The sequence below is a fragment of the Echeneis naucrates genome, chromosome 6 (genome assembly GCF_900963305.1).
Source record: "Echeneis naucrates chromosome 6, fEcheNa1.1, whole genome shotgun sequence".
Classification (NCBI taxonomy): Eukaryota; Metazoa; Chordata; class Actinopteri; order Carangiformes; family Echeneidae; genus Echeneis; species Echeneis naucrates.
Window position 1 is genome coordinate 4,554,229 of NC_042516.1, and position 14,010 is coordinate 4,568,238.

Here is a 14,010-nt window from a genome sequence, read left to right on the forward strand (position 1 = left end):
ACCCTTCTTTGCTTTAAGCAGCTTCTGTCCTTTGTGGCATGGAATTGATCCAGTGTTTGAAAGTGCATGTCAGTCACTTGTCAGCCAGTAGATGGTTAACGAATGGGGTGAACATGGTCAGCATCAAGACTGTGGCATTCAAACCATGGCTGACTGCTAAGAAGAAAACACTCAGTACTACCACTAGCCTAGACTGCTGTTGGATCCATGGATTCATGCACTCCCACACTTGGACCATGTCTGTGTAACATTCTGACATGAGTAACACTACAGGCACATGACAGTTTAAAAACACACATCAGGAAAACACAAAATACAACCACTCAAAGAGTAATTAAAAAAAACATAATATGGGGTTTTATTTATTTTTTGTGCCCAGTAACGCAAGTGTAATATAATAAATGATACTAAAGATTTTTATACTATGCTATTCAAACTAAGGAGAAAAAAATCAAAGCAATGACATCCTGTAGGTTCAGCTGTTAGTACACAATAATATTGAACTGTAAATACACAACACAAAAACAAACTTGTAAATCGCCAATGAACGTATGAACTGCAGCTATCTTCCTGTACTGTTGTGTGTCCATTGTATAGCTGAGAGGGAGAGAGAGGGAGGGATCATGTGATGAAGGAGTGAACCTGGCTTGTTGTGTTGGAGTGTGAAACACGCACACACACACAGTGCAACCAGACTACAGTCATACAAACACACACGGACGGGCAGGTGAAGCTCCGGTGTGTCCGCTGCTGCCCGGCGGCAGGCGGATCATCGATGCCTCGGACTGCTCCCATCTTCGGGCCTCCCGCGCTGAGATAATGAGAGGATGGCCGAGCAGCGATGCGGGGACCGCGGAGGACTGACTGCTGCAGCGACTCGGCGGGATGAACATCATCTTCATCATCTTCTTCAGCAGCAGCAGCAGCAGCAGCAGCACAGCATGACCACAGCGGAGGAGGCTGCGGCGGATGACCTGTCTTTGGAGCAGATACTCCGGCTCTACAACCAGCCCATCAACGAGGAGCAGGCATGGGCGGTGTGTTACCAGTGCTGCCGGACGCTGGCAAAGGGATGCCGGGGCAGGGGCAGCTCATCCGCCGCCGACGGAGCTTCATCGGCGACGGCTCTGGGCAGGATATCCGGACCGGGGGATGTTCGGATCCTGAAAGACGGGTCTGTGAGGGTGCACCACCAGGGCTGTGAAGGTAAGGTGTTATGTAAGGCCGAGCTCGTGTCGATCTAGGCCGGGCCATCACTTGCATTTCAAATAATGGGGCTCAGGTGTTGTGATTGTCCTTATGTAAAAGAGTGTAAGTTATAGAGCTCTAACAAATTCAACCAACAAAAGCTTGGAAAAAAAACACACCCCAAAAAACAACAACATAAAAACAAAACAAAAAACGGCACTTAAATGTGAGCTCAGTATGGATGTGGGCTAATAACATCCAACATACTGCAATAATAATGTCACTCCAAATGAAATGCACCCACACAGATTTTCAGATGTTTTTCCTGATCAGGTGCTGAATTCGCCTGTCAGGATTACTCTGTAATCTGCAGCCTGTGGTTAAAGCTCCTTTACACATTGCCCACAATCACTGATAAACAAAGGAACTATCCCTTCTCCTACCAGAGATCCCTGCTGCTTTCATTTTCAGGCTCCTTATACATGAGTGTTTTCACTGAATTTCCACAACCTCCTCATCACCAAAGGCAATATATACATAATGTGGTTTCATCTTTGATTAACCCCCCCCAGATTGTTTGCCACTTCACCTTAGATCAGGGTGTTTCTGCCAACAGCATGTGGAGACGAGCTAAAATGTGGACACTAGCGGGATCATGGTCTTGGCCAGTGAATTCCTGTGCAGAAAGAGACAGGCAGGCAGGCGCATTCTAAGTTATGAACATGATCATGTCCTGCAGCTTTATAGCCTGATGAATTTGTTATTAAATACCTGATGATTTAAGAGCCTGTGATGATTATAGCTCGAAATCATTGAGTGCCGTAAAATCACAAGTTATATGATGATTTAGGGCCTTTCTTTCATTTTTATTGTCCTGGAAATTACAAACTAAAAATATTGTGGAAAGAGATTGTGTGGCCTCAGAGCGTGCCAGTAAAGAATCTCCTGCTGTATTCTGAAAATGTCCCTTTAGGTATGTATGTATATGTATGTAGGTATGTTTTTGTGGCAGTGTGAGACCTTAATGGTGACATTGTTGTATTTTATTCTAATTTCAATTGGGGTAGACATGAGAGAGTCAGGGTGAATTTGTACCAGGATTTAAACCAAAACAAAGCATATGACACTGTTTGCCATGTGATGTGTATGGTGATACAATCAGCAGCTGTGTCTGTGAATAGTTCCATGCGTCAGAAACAAACACGTTGTCCTGTCTTGTCACACCGAGGCACGGCCTGTCCATCGTTGGCTGTAATCACATTTGCTCGCAGAGTGGAGCAGAGCAGACAGGCTGAAAGCCTCCCTATCTATCTCTGTTTATAATGGATTACCTGAGGGCCCGAGAGAGGCTCCTGACATGGATGAAATGTAGCACACAGGGCCAAGCAGTGCTGAGTCAATGTTATGGCTATTCAGTCGATAAGTGCAAAGCGTGCATCTTTTAATCAACTTTTATGACCACATCTGAGGGGCACAGCTGCGATGGCAATGCTAGTTGCGGCCTGTAGGTCTATATGGTTAGACTGAATGGGCTATTTTTAGGAGCATGGAAGCAACCAAAATAGAGGGGAGTCTGAAATCCTTCAGTTGCTCATCAAGCAAAATATATGTAAAATGCCCTGAAGTATTATATGTGTATTTGTGATTTGTATTTTTAGTCTGCCCTGGCTTTCTCAATGTTTTCTCAGTAATCGCATATTATCAATGTCACTTTCTTTCACATCAAACAGTGAATGTGAAAATATTAGAGATGCTCTCTCCGGATGCAAACAGATGAAGTAATATCTACTGTCTTCCACATATATCCCACTCTGAATCATTTGGGGATATATGCTTCATCAATATCAGTCAAGTCATTTAATTCATTTAACTCATGTCTACTCATGTTTAACAATGATCAAAAGACATTTTTTAAAACTTCAAAGGGAACATTTTGGCCTCAGTTTTATCGAGTTTGCAACTGCGCTATAAACAGTTAGAGCAGCCGCTGGAAGTTTAACCATTTAACCATTATTCTTATCTGTTTTACCTTTTAATCTGTTACATTTCATTTCTTTTAGCTAGTTGACCATTTATCCATTTATTTATGCCACCATTATCCACTGCTGTCAGCTGATTAGTTCAAGTTCTTTTAACCGTCTATCCATCAGTTCATACAATTTGTTAATCTAGCTGTCAGCCTCTGTTTGGCTGTCAGTCACACACTCTTCACAGTGTATTGCTAATTTCATATTTGGATCAATTTTTCAATTTCTTATTTTCTTCAAATTAGATCAACTTCATCACAGTCTTTCCGTTTACTGCTCTGAAAGCTGCAGCAGGACTCCTGCTGCATGTGTCTTGGGGCAGTTGTAATTGATTTGGTAAATGTTTTGCAAGAATTTTAATCAGTTTAACAATGCAAATAGCTTCAGTTTTCAGGGTAATTCAGTAATTTAACTGCAAATTATCTGTGCTCCTCTCTTTTTAATGCAGTCACTGATGTAAACATGAAAGGATTTAGGGCTACTGAAGGGCTCATTTGGTAAGCTATAAAGAGTAAAGTTGAATTCAGAGAGGGTTGGTCTTAGGCCATGCTATCAAAACCATTTCTGTGTTGTACTATTTTATTCAGTAATTTCATCATAGGCGAACACACAGTTTTTAGGACCTTGGTAAATGCTTTAATATCATGCCTAGAGAGAAATTAATCTTGTTAAATCTCTGATATCAGTTTGGAATGTTTTATTATCTTCAAAGATGCAGAGATGCAAAGAAGCAGGTGTTGGGTGGGTATAAGGCCTGATCCAGAATTGTTCAATAGGGAAGTCAAAGTAATCGCAACATTTATGTAGAAACATTTTTTTTTTACGTTTTTTGAAACATGTCTGAAGAGGAACCCCATTCTCTGCTTATGTTATTTCAAGCATGTGGACACTCCCTGGCATTCACATCTGCTGATGCGAGCCAGGGTCATGAGATGATGTCAGAGTCGCTGTGATGCAGCATTGCTGCTTGTTATAATACAAAACAGCCATTTGTGAAAAGGGTCATCTGTTACCTTGGGTTTTTTGGTCATGAAGGAAGTGCTGGGCTGATGTAGCCTGGAGAACCATTTAAATGTTTTTTTTTTTTTTTTTGAAGGGAGTACATTCATGCATCAAAGGAGTAGTTTTTCATCACTGGTCACATGCTACTTCTACGAAAGTAGAAAAGAAACACAGCTTTTATTAAGACTGATCTAGACGGACTAATGATAACTAGAGCATGTTGGGATATTACTGTGTAATATTCAGAGAACAAGAGAATATAAAATTACAAAGAAAAATTATGTAAATGACAATCAAAAGTTGATAGAGATCCCTTTTCAGTCTTTACATGATTACATTTTTCTTTTTGCACTGGCTCATTTTATGAAGATATTGCACATTAACTTCCAATTGTGATTTTGGCTCATTTGAACACTTGTTTTTACCAAATACAGCTTTACATAGTATTTAATAATAAAAACAACCCCCTTTGCCAGCTTCTTTGTAATTTAATCTCCACAGTGTGAGTGGTTACAAGTCAGTGAAGCCTGGACTCCCACAGGAGGTGAACGATAAATGTCTGAGCTGGTGAGGTGGTTTCATGTGGGTATTGTTTCACTTTGTGTACTGTTGTATGACTGTACATTTAATCTCCTCTTGCTCACTGAGCAAGGTAAGGGCCTCCTTTAATGGTTGGGAAGAGAAGAAAATACTTAAATGAGGATATATGCAACTTGAATGAATAACAATAATATTATTATATTGATGCTTCAGCAAGGAGTTGATATTAGCATTGCTTTGCTTTAAAGGGCAAAAGCTAACAGTTGAGAACCTTTTGGATACGACTGTGTCATCTCTGTCAGTGAAAATCTCCCTGAGATATAGATGATGCTGGAAGCATTTAAAACCCTTCGCAACCTTTCTCATTAATGACTCATAGATCGTCAGATCATGTGCTTGAGTCCAGTATACAGTACTTATTTACTTTAAATGAGAAATGGCATGATTGAAGCTTTAACTATGTTTAACTATGTTTTGTTTTAGGCTTACATCTGCTTAACACAACACTGCTCTCTTATTTCCCTGCAGGTAAATACAACCCTTGCACAACAACAGAGGTGAGTAGCTCCACTATAATTTTGTTTTCTGTATTTTATAATCAGTTTCAACAACAACACTATATGGACATTTTTAAACACATTATTGAAGCACCTGCTAAGGTTGAGAGGGGAAACAAGAGCAAATAAGAAGGACATGGGGCTCTAAACTGGTCCTGCCTCCTTGGCCTTAAGCAGCAATTACATGGGTGTAATGGATGTAGAAAATATAACTTGGAAAATTTCAGTGTTCCTGGAAAAGCACCAGTCAGTCAATTACCAAATGGTTTACGAAGGAAAGGCTTCTAGAAAAATATGATAGCATACTTTACCACAGTAATGGCAAAATGACCTTTATAAATATTTACTCTCCTCTGGTGGTTACATTCACAAATTACTGTAAGAGAAGTAGCCAGCCACAACAAAAGAGATTACATTTAGAGTAGAGGGGCATTCTGCAGGATTATTCCAAAACAACCAGTGTCAGATAACGCTGTGGTTGAAACTGTCATAAGCCATGTGTTAATCCTAGAAAGCAGCTGCTGTGGCTACCACACTGCTTAGTCTAATACATTCTAATATGACACCAGTTTGGAAACTAAACTTGGATTTGAGACACAGAGTCTCAAATCCAGTGTGTTGATGCAGTTTGTGGTGCATCGCAGCACCATGTTTGCAACATCTTGATGGCATGATTAACACAGACACTTCTTTTATACCTTGAAGGAATAGTTAGACATACACGTTTTGTTTTCTTCCAGAGGGTCAGATGAGAAGCACTGAAGCTAATTAATTAGCTTAACTGAGCATGAAGACTGATTTTGGGGGTAAACTGCCTTCTGGATGGCTGAAAGGTTTTAGAGGGAGTTATATGTTGTAGTTATTTCAGTTCTTTCAGAGTTCAGACTCCCTCCTGCTAGTATTCCTGTTGTTTTTACATATCTTGGAACAATGTGTGCATTTGTGAGCTTAAGGTTTCTGGTAGATGTATTTTGCTTTCATCTTATGTTGATGTGTAAAATTGATGAAATTTCCCTTTAAAATAAGCACTGTACTAGAGTCATCTGTTTACCCAATTTGAATGCAGTTTTTCCCATGTTGACTGCTGGGTATACAGACACTCTCCTTGCATGGGTCCTACCCTCCCATCATTCAGGTTGTGCCTTTACCAGTTATTTCTCCCGGCACCCCCAGAGCTCCCTGCTGGCTTCTCTGACTGACTTGTTGGAAATGTCACACAGCAAAGGACAGGAGAGCTTTCAGACCTAACTAAAGGACTAAGTGATATGTCTCCTCCATGAGGAAGGATTATCTTTCACTTTTTCAGAATTTTGTTTATGGAACCAATTCAGGCTGCAGGGATTTTATTTAGTGTTACTCTGACAATCAGATTTTTGTGTGTAAGTATTTTGTGTGTGTGTTGGAGAGAGTGAGAGAAAGAGACATTGCACATTGATTCACTTCACAGAGCCAATGAGAGTAGTTTTGGGGGAGTTTTGGACATGGAGTTACATTGCTGTATAATAGTTACAATAATAGATCGATGGTCAATGAATACACACAAATGTATGCATACACACACAAACACACACACACACACACACAGTTGGCTGTAAAAGCAGAGAATGTGAACCTTTATAGATAGATACCTCCTAAGCAGCTTTACATAAGGAATCAGTTCTCCCAATGCTGTGTGTTAGAGACTGACTGACGGAAACTGCTGGCATGTTTTAGGAGCTGCCTGATTCTTTACAGCATCAGAGATGTGGAACTATCATACAGTGTGTGGAATTAGCTCTGAGCCAAATGATCAGGAGCACATGTTTAGTCATGGCTGACACACTTTATTTGCACATGGCTTGAAAACAGTATGAGCGCTTGCAAATAATGAGTCTGTGAACGTCAGATGATGCTGTTTTTACCAGAGCCAGTGAACCGAGCTCACAGGGTGCCACAGCATAAGCCTCACTGAAGGAAATGCTATTGCTAAATTAACTGTAGTTCACTGTATATTATATTACTATATATATATATATATTACTGTGAATGCTTATAAACATCATCATAGTTTCATTCTTCATCTAGACATTACTCCTCTTTTCTGTTGTGAGAATTTGTTGGTGGCCCCTGTACTCATGCTGCTACGGCCAGATGGTCCTGTGATGTGGTGTAACCTCAGAAATGTGTGGATTATGCTTCATCCTATTCCCCTCTGTCAAAGTTTAACTGCTCAGGGCTCCCCTCATGGCTTTGAAGTTTGGAAAGGGATTAGTGTGACATCACATTTGATGTTTAATGTAAATGTAAATTTCACTCAGGAATGTTGGTCTTTTCTCAGCCGACATGGTGTTTATTTGCTGTCATGATTCCTCTAGGGTTTGTGTGTGCCTGAAAGAGAGGAACAGAACAAGAACAGAAAGAGATAAAAACTGGAACTGAAAAGGTGGAGAACTTAATGTGTTTTGGCTCAAGAATACTTTTTGTTTTGTATGTGAGTTTTACATCAAGTCTACCAAAGAACAAGTTGAAGCAGCTGTGCTCAGTCATATGACAGTCAGAAGTCACAGCAGTAAAGCCAGGCATGTGAATGAGATGGAGGAATCTCCTGAGCGTTTCTTTGAGCCTTACAGTAGATAACCAAGGCTTTGGTTATCTGTTACAGTATAATTATTGTTTTTATTTAAACTTCATTGTATGGACAATTCTTTGCTTTCATCTCATGATGAACTAGAATGTGATCAATTCGGACCGGAACAGATTGATTTTCGGTGTACTGTCATGTCAGTCAGCCTGTTGAAATGATCAAATTGGTAAAACTGTTAGACCTCTTAGTCTAGTTCCTTCAGTTTTACAAGGTCTTACTACACTCGGGGTGATGATAAATTTTTAAAGCGCAGTCCTGAGTTCATACTTTAAAAGAAATTGTATGTGTTACACTATGCTCACACTTTTAGGTTTTTGTTTTCAAACACATCAGTTTTGCTGAAATGGGATGTCAATCTCAAGTGTCCCACGTTGGGTTGTTGCACTCCGGTTTGCTCCTTATACCAACTTGTGGATGTCCAGTTTATGTAATTTTCCTGCTTCTTTTATTTATTTATTGTAAAATTACAAAATTTAAATGAATGGATTAGTGGAATTAAGAGGTCTGTCCAGGAGCTATATGAACAGACTCATATTGCCCATATTCTTACATAAATATAACAACAATACCTTGAAGACAAATTTCATATGACATTATGACATGCCAAACTATAGCCCTTATGATGCAATATATATGGGTTCACTTTTGGTGCTTATTCAATAAATGTAGTACTTAGTATTTATTAGGGATGAGTCGAATACTCGGCTGAAACAAGTATCCAGTACGGATATAGCAAATTTGAGTCCCATACAAGTAATACGATCCAATATCCATGCTGGGCTGAAAGAAAATCCTCCTCAGGGCGTCCTGTGATAGGACAGAGCGCAACGTGTCATACTCCGAAAGCCACGCCCACTGAAGGGTGGCACAATTTAAAAAACACTGTCCAGTAGTTAGCCTAAAACATTATTTCAACATGTCAGATAATTATTTTAACACACTAGATGTAGAGATGAAAAATCGGTACATTAAAAAACTTGCATATGTGGGCCTTTCTTATTGTCCGTTCCGTTTGCCTTCATTTTCATGGAGAAATGATCCCATTGCTGGCCAGAGGTGACACACATTGATATTTACAACTACCTGATGGAGTCCCCCGGTAAGATCATAATTTTAAATAAAAGAGATAAAAGGTTATACTACATCCACACTACTACATCATCATTGCTTTTTATAACCCAAACGTTTTAAATCTGCCCCACTTTATGGGCTTATGAGTTAAAAACTTGATTCCTAACAGCAGCGGTGCAGCCTGCATTTCTCATTCTCGCTGTTTCTTCACTGGGTCAGGTTTTTTCCGGTCAGCTCGCTCTTCTTTGCTTGATAGAATACAAATTAAGCTGTAAATAAAAACATATTGAGGCTTACAATAAATATAGCAACTTCTGACCAACCCATATCAATTTCAGGCTTAAAAATACAGCTTTCGTATAAACCACGCCTTTTGGTTTAAGTCCCGCCCCCTATACGAATACGACAGATAATGTAGATGGTTTAACGGATACAGATACAGATATGGATAGTGGTGTACTCGCTCATCCCCAGTATTTATACAAGGTCTAAATCAAAATCAAATCAGATTTATTTATATAGCCCCAAATCATAACAAAGTTACATCAAGGCACTTTACGTATAGAGCAGGTCTAGACCGAACTCTTCACAATTATTTAAAGTGACCCAACAGATAGCCCGATGAGCAAGCACTTGGCGACAGTGGTAAGTAAAAACTTTCTTCAAGAGGCAGAACCAGTCTGGGGGGGGCAACTGGTTGGGTTGAGAGGGAGAGAGAGAGAGAGATTAGGGATTAGGGAGAGAAAAGAGCATGAGGAGGGGATATTCAATACAGGTGCAGGAAGGAACATGATGCTGCATGAAGTTCAAATTATGCTGTATGGAGTTCATGAAAATATGGGAACAGCAGGTGTTGCAGGAACATGGGGGTGGTGTGATGATTCACCATCTGCAGGATGAGGACAGATCAACTTCAGACTAAAACTGGTCTACATGTGGATGCCTAATCCTAAACACACACACAAGCACAAGCACACACAAACGCAGAGACTTTTCCTCTTTTCAACCAAAGCGCGTTCTCTTTGGTCATCTTTTATAACATTGTGGATGTGTCAGCCTACAATGCGTTTGCTATCTGGACTGAGATCTTCCCAGATTGGAATGCTTCCAAGATATTCAAGAGATGGGTTCGGCGCCACCTACCCTACCAGTGCCGGAGGTAAGTTTGTGTGTGTACATGTGTATGTAAGGTGATCAGGATGCACAAAATTGCTTCTATACTTTTGAAATGAATAAAGTAATCATCATTGTCATCTTCCTAGGTTGCTGGTGGGAGTAAAAAGAGCAAGAGGTGTCAAATCTGCAAGCCCAAAGAAGACAGCAAGATTAGCACTACATGCTTCAAGTACAAAAAATGTATTTGCACAAAACGTGGTGGCATTCTACCACTCATGCATCATAGACACAGAGAGAGAGAGAGAGAGAGAGAGTACAGTTTTGTATGCTTTACTATCCCTTGAGCTTGTTGAGTTACTTGTAAAACATGAGTTACATGTCCAAAAGTTTTTAAAAATAAATGTTAAAAATTGTTAATTAATTGTTAAAATTTTAAATAAAATATGAATGAATGGAACAAATGTGTTGAATGTCTAGTTAGCAGTAGAAAATGCAGTTGAAAAATGAAAAATGAGTGAATTATCATGAATAAACCATCACCTTGAGGGAGTGAAACAGGAGTGATTACACTAAATATTGATTAAATTGATATTAATTGAGCTAAGGATAAATAATTTATGGAAAAAAAAATATTTTTAAGACTATTTTCAGATGACTAAACATGCACCGGGTCAATTTGACCCACAACATTTTTGCTGTTCCTGAGTTGAACATAACAGGAGGGTTAAGTTGGGGATTGATGAAGACGGTCTGAAGAGTCTGGGGTACATAACCCAAAGATAAAGTGAAATTAATCAGGTCCAGGATGAATGGATCAATTAAGCAGAAAATCTCTTTAAAGAAGCTAGTTGGTACTGGATCTAAAAGACAGGTTGATGGTTTAGACGAGGAAACTATAGAAGCTAGCTCTCCGGCTTCAGTTACACTGAAGTAATGCACATCACTTCTAAGTCACTTTGGATAAAAGTGTCTACATATGATTAAACATTTATAGTTGACCTGTCAACTATCTCAACAGTGTAGAGTTGAACTTTACTTCAAAGAAATACATTCAACTTTAATGGATGAAACAATTCTTTTCTTTCTGACTTTTAGCGTCAGTCAGTTTAAAACTCTGTAATTAGTGGTTGTGCATCACTTATCCTCATTCGGAAGAGGCTATGAAAGACTTAAGTGGTGGTTAGTCTCACATTAAGAGGCATTTAGTGATGATGGTGTTGTGAAGAATTAAAATGAATTGGAACGACATCAAGCGGACAGAAACTGATTCCGGATACCAGCTCTCATAGTCAAAGAGGTGTACTGAATAATGTTTGTGATAACATTAATTGTAAGATAGAAGTACTGTAATCAACAGTGGTTTAGAACTTACCTCAGTTCTTGTTGATGACCTAATTCCTGTGGAGCCACTAATGAAGAAATATAATTTTTTTAAATCTTTGTACAGTCCTGTAATTCTGACCAGTTTTTGCTGATTGTGCTAATTCTGTGCTGGTTGTTTAACAGCGATCAGTGGGAGCGCTAATAAATCTAATAGGTTTCTGTTCATTAGGGTTAGGGTTAGGGTTAGCACATCAGGTTCTTGTTTTTTGGTGTGTGCCAATTCCACAAAGCTATATTAGTAAAAAATTGTTTGCTCACAGTGTTTAACAGGCACTGCAGTCCGTAATATCCCATTTCCAAATCTCAAGGTGTCCTTACTGCAGTCTCTTTCCCATGTCTGATCCCCTCCGACCTTTCTCACCCAGACAATGTCAGAAACTTGCTTTTCTCTCATCCCATCCTTTAGTCATGGATTTACCACATGGATTTACCGCAGTAGGACTGGAACATTTCATCATGTGTATTGGTAACTCAACACTCTAGCACTGAGCTGTTTTGAATCTAACTGGTTTGAGCTCCTCAAATGTAGGGGTTTGATTTTAATTTATGGTCAACACCATTTTTAATTGATTAAACTCAGCTTTTCAAAGATGGCTTTTTTTTTTTCAATTAGTGAGCTTTTGAAAATCAGGGAGATGGATTGTGTTTACTTTGTACTGAGCCTTTCCAGCTGTTCTTCCTTATTTCTAGCCTTTGTGCTAAACTAAGCTGAGCCAATTTGCTGCTGACTCCAGCTGACATGAAGGTGGTTTCAAGCTTTTCATCTAGAAAACAGATAAGCACATTAACAAAAGCTCAACTCATTTCTTTAGAGAAGCCACTGGATATGTGCTGCTGATACACTGCACGTAGGAAACAGGGTGTGTGTTATGAGACACCTGGCTGGCCAAATAAACCAGAGGAGCCATTATGTCACTCGTTACGTTCTTAACTGGGACTAAGGCTGTAGATGTTAGATGTACTTTCATCAACATGAGGCTCTATTATCATATCATATCCTGCTGGTGTGTGGCTGTATTACCTGAGGCCATGGAGCTCAGTTACTGTTGAGTGTTGTAGTGAAAGGCAACCTAGATGAGGACACCTGAACACAATGCATGTGCTTCTTTATGAATAATTACACGTTTCTAAAATACCAGACTAGTATTATTTTGGTATGTAACTGAGAAATATTGGCCAGCAGGCAAAAAACAAAAGCAAAATAAAATCAGCATTTTCTGCAATTTCTGCAAAATTGTGGAACATAGTATGAATCCACTGCCATCACACCCACAGAGTTAAGTAAATTGGAAGAGTGTTGGAAAAGAAAAATGATAAGGGTTAAATTTGGACTTTTGTGTAAACAAATTCTGCCTCTTTATCTTGTTTATCTCATAATGAAGCCACAGTCACTGAGGCTCATGAAAAGCTCAGGTGAGGCTAATGGTCCTTTTGTAGGACAACTGTGATTAAATGTCTTTGGGGTAAATGTAAAACCATGTGGTCACAGTGGTTTTTGTTTCACCCTTTGGTCCTTTAGTGTAGTAGCTCTTTGCGACAGGAATGCTGAAATTAAGGCCAAGGTGTTTGATGCCATGGTTGGCATTGATGGCCTCCTCTTGTTGACATTTGCTTGGTCCCTTGGCCTGGGAACCAGTCAGAGTTTAAAGGGGGACATTTGCTTCGGCCCCCGTGTTCAGACATCTTTTAGTCACAGCAACTGTAATCAGTTTGCTTTTATTTGTCAAAAATAACCATGGTGCTTGAATCATAGTAATGTGAAAATTAAAGAATGTAGCAGAGTGCCCATTAAAACACCAACATATTTGATGGGGAAAACCACTTCTCAAGTTGTTCACATACAGATTAACCGTAAAAGGTTAATTTACTGACGTGTAACAATAAAAACAGCAAATCCTAAAATCACAGAGGACTCATTGATTAACATATAATTTACATTCATTCATTCACTCATCTTCAACCACTTATCCGTTTTCAGGTCGTGGGGGGGTCCTGGAGCCAAGCCCAGCTCACCCTAGGTGAGGGCTGGGTCACCCTGGACAGGTCATCATCAGAGACAGACAGAGACCAACAGCCACTCACACTCTGACCTACAGACAATTTAGAGTCACCAGTTATCCCAAACATTTTGTCTTTGGACAGTGGAGCAACATTGGCAACTACCACTGTTGTGCTGCTCATTTGCATATTATTTTTTATTCGCTTCATGACTTAAAATTGTTGAAGCTGTATCTGTATCATACATGCCATCTGTAAGTAAAAGAAACATATCACCAAATGAAATCTATAGATTAATCTATAATTGTTTTTTGATGTTCCAGATTTCAAATTTTGAGTTTATTAGAGATGAGACACATTGTCCTCTTGGTGATTTTAGTATGTGTATAGTTAAAATTTTCATTAGTTTCCACTTTTACCATCTGATTAACAATAAAGGAAACAAAAGGAAAAAAAAAAAATCACATCCCTCTTCACTGAACTGTTGAGTGTGTTCCCAGTTTTC

General features: G+C 39.4%; 1 protein-coding gene across 5 annotated transcripts in view; it reads left to right on the top strand.

Moving 5' to 3' along the window:
• Positions 1-708: 708 nt before the first annotated feature.
• The window catches only part of spire1b (spire-type actin nucleation factor 1b), a 37,315-nt gene continuing 24,013 nt past the window's right edge, over positions 709-14,010 (top strand). For 4 of the 5 annotated variants that reach the window (XM_029505188.1, XM_029505189.1, XM_029505190.1 and 1 more), the window contains exons 1-2: positions 709-1,206; positions 5,286-5,314. In XM_029505188.1, coding sequence (XP_029361048.1) covers positions 828-1,206; positions 5,286-5,314 — 408 coding nt within the window. In that variant the 5' untranslated portion in view covers positions 709-827. The remainder of the gene's footprint in view (positions 1,207-5,285; positions 5,315-14,010) is intronic. The other variant, XM_029505192.1, reaches the window with a different exon arrangement.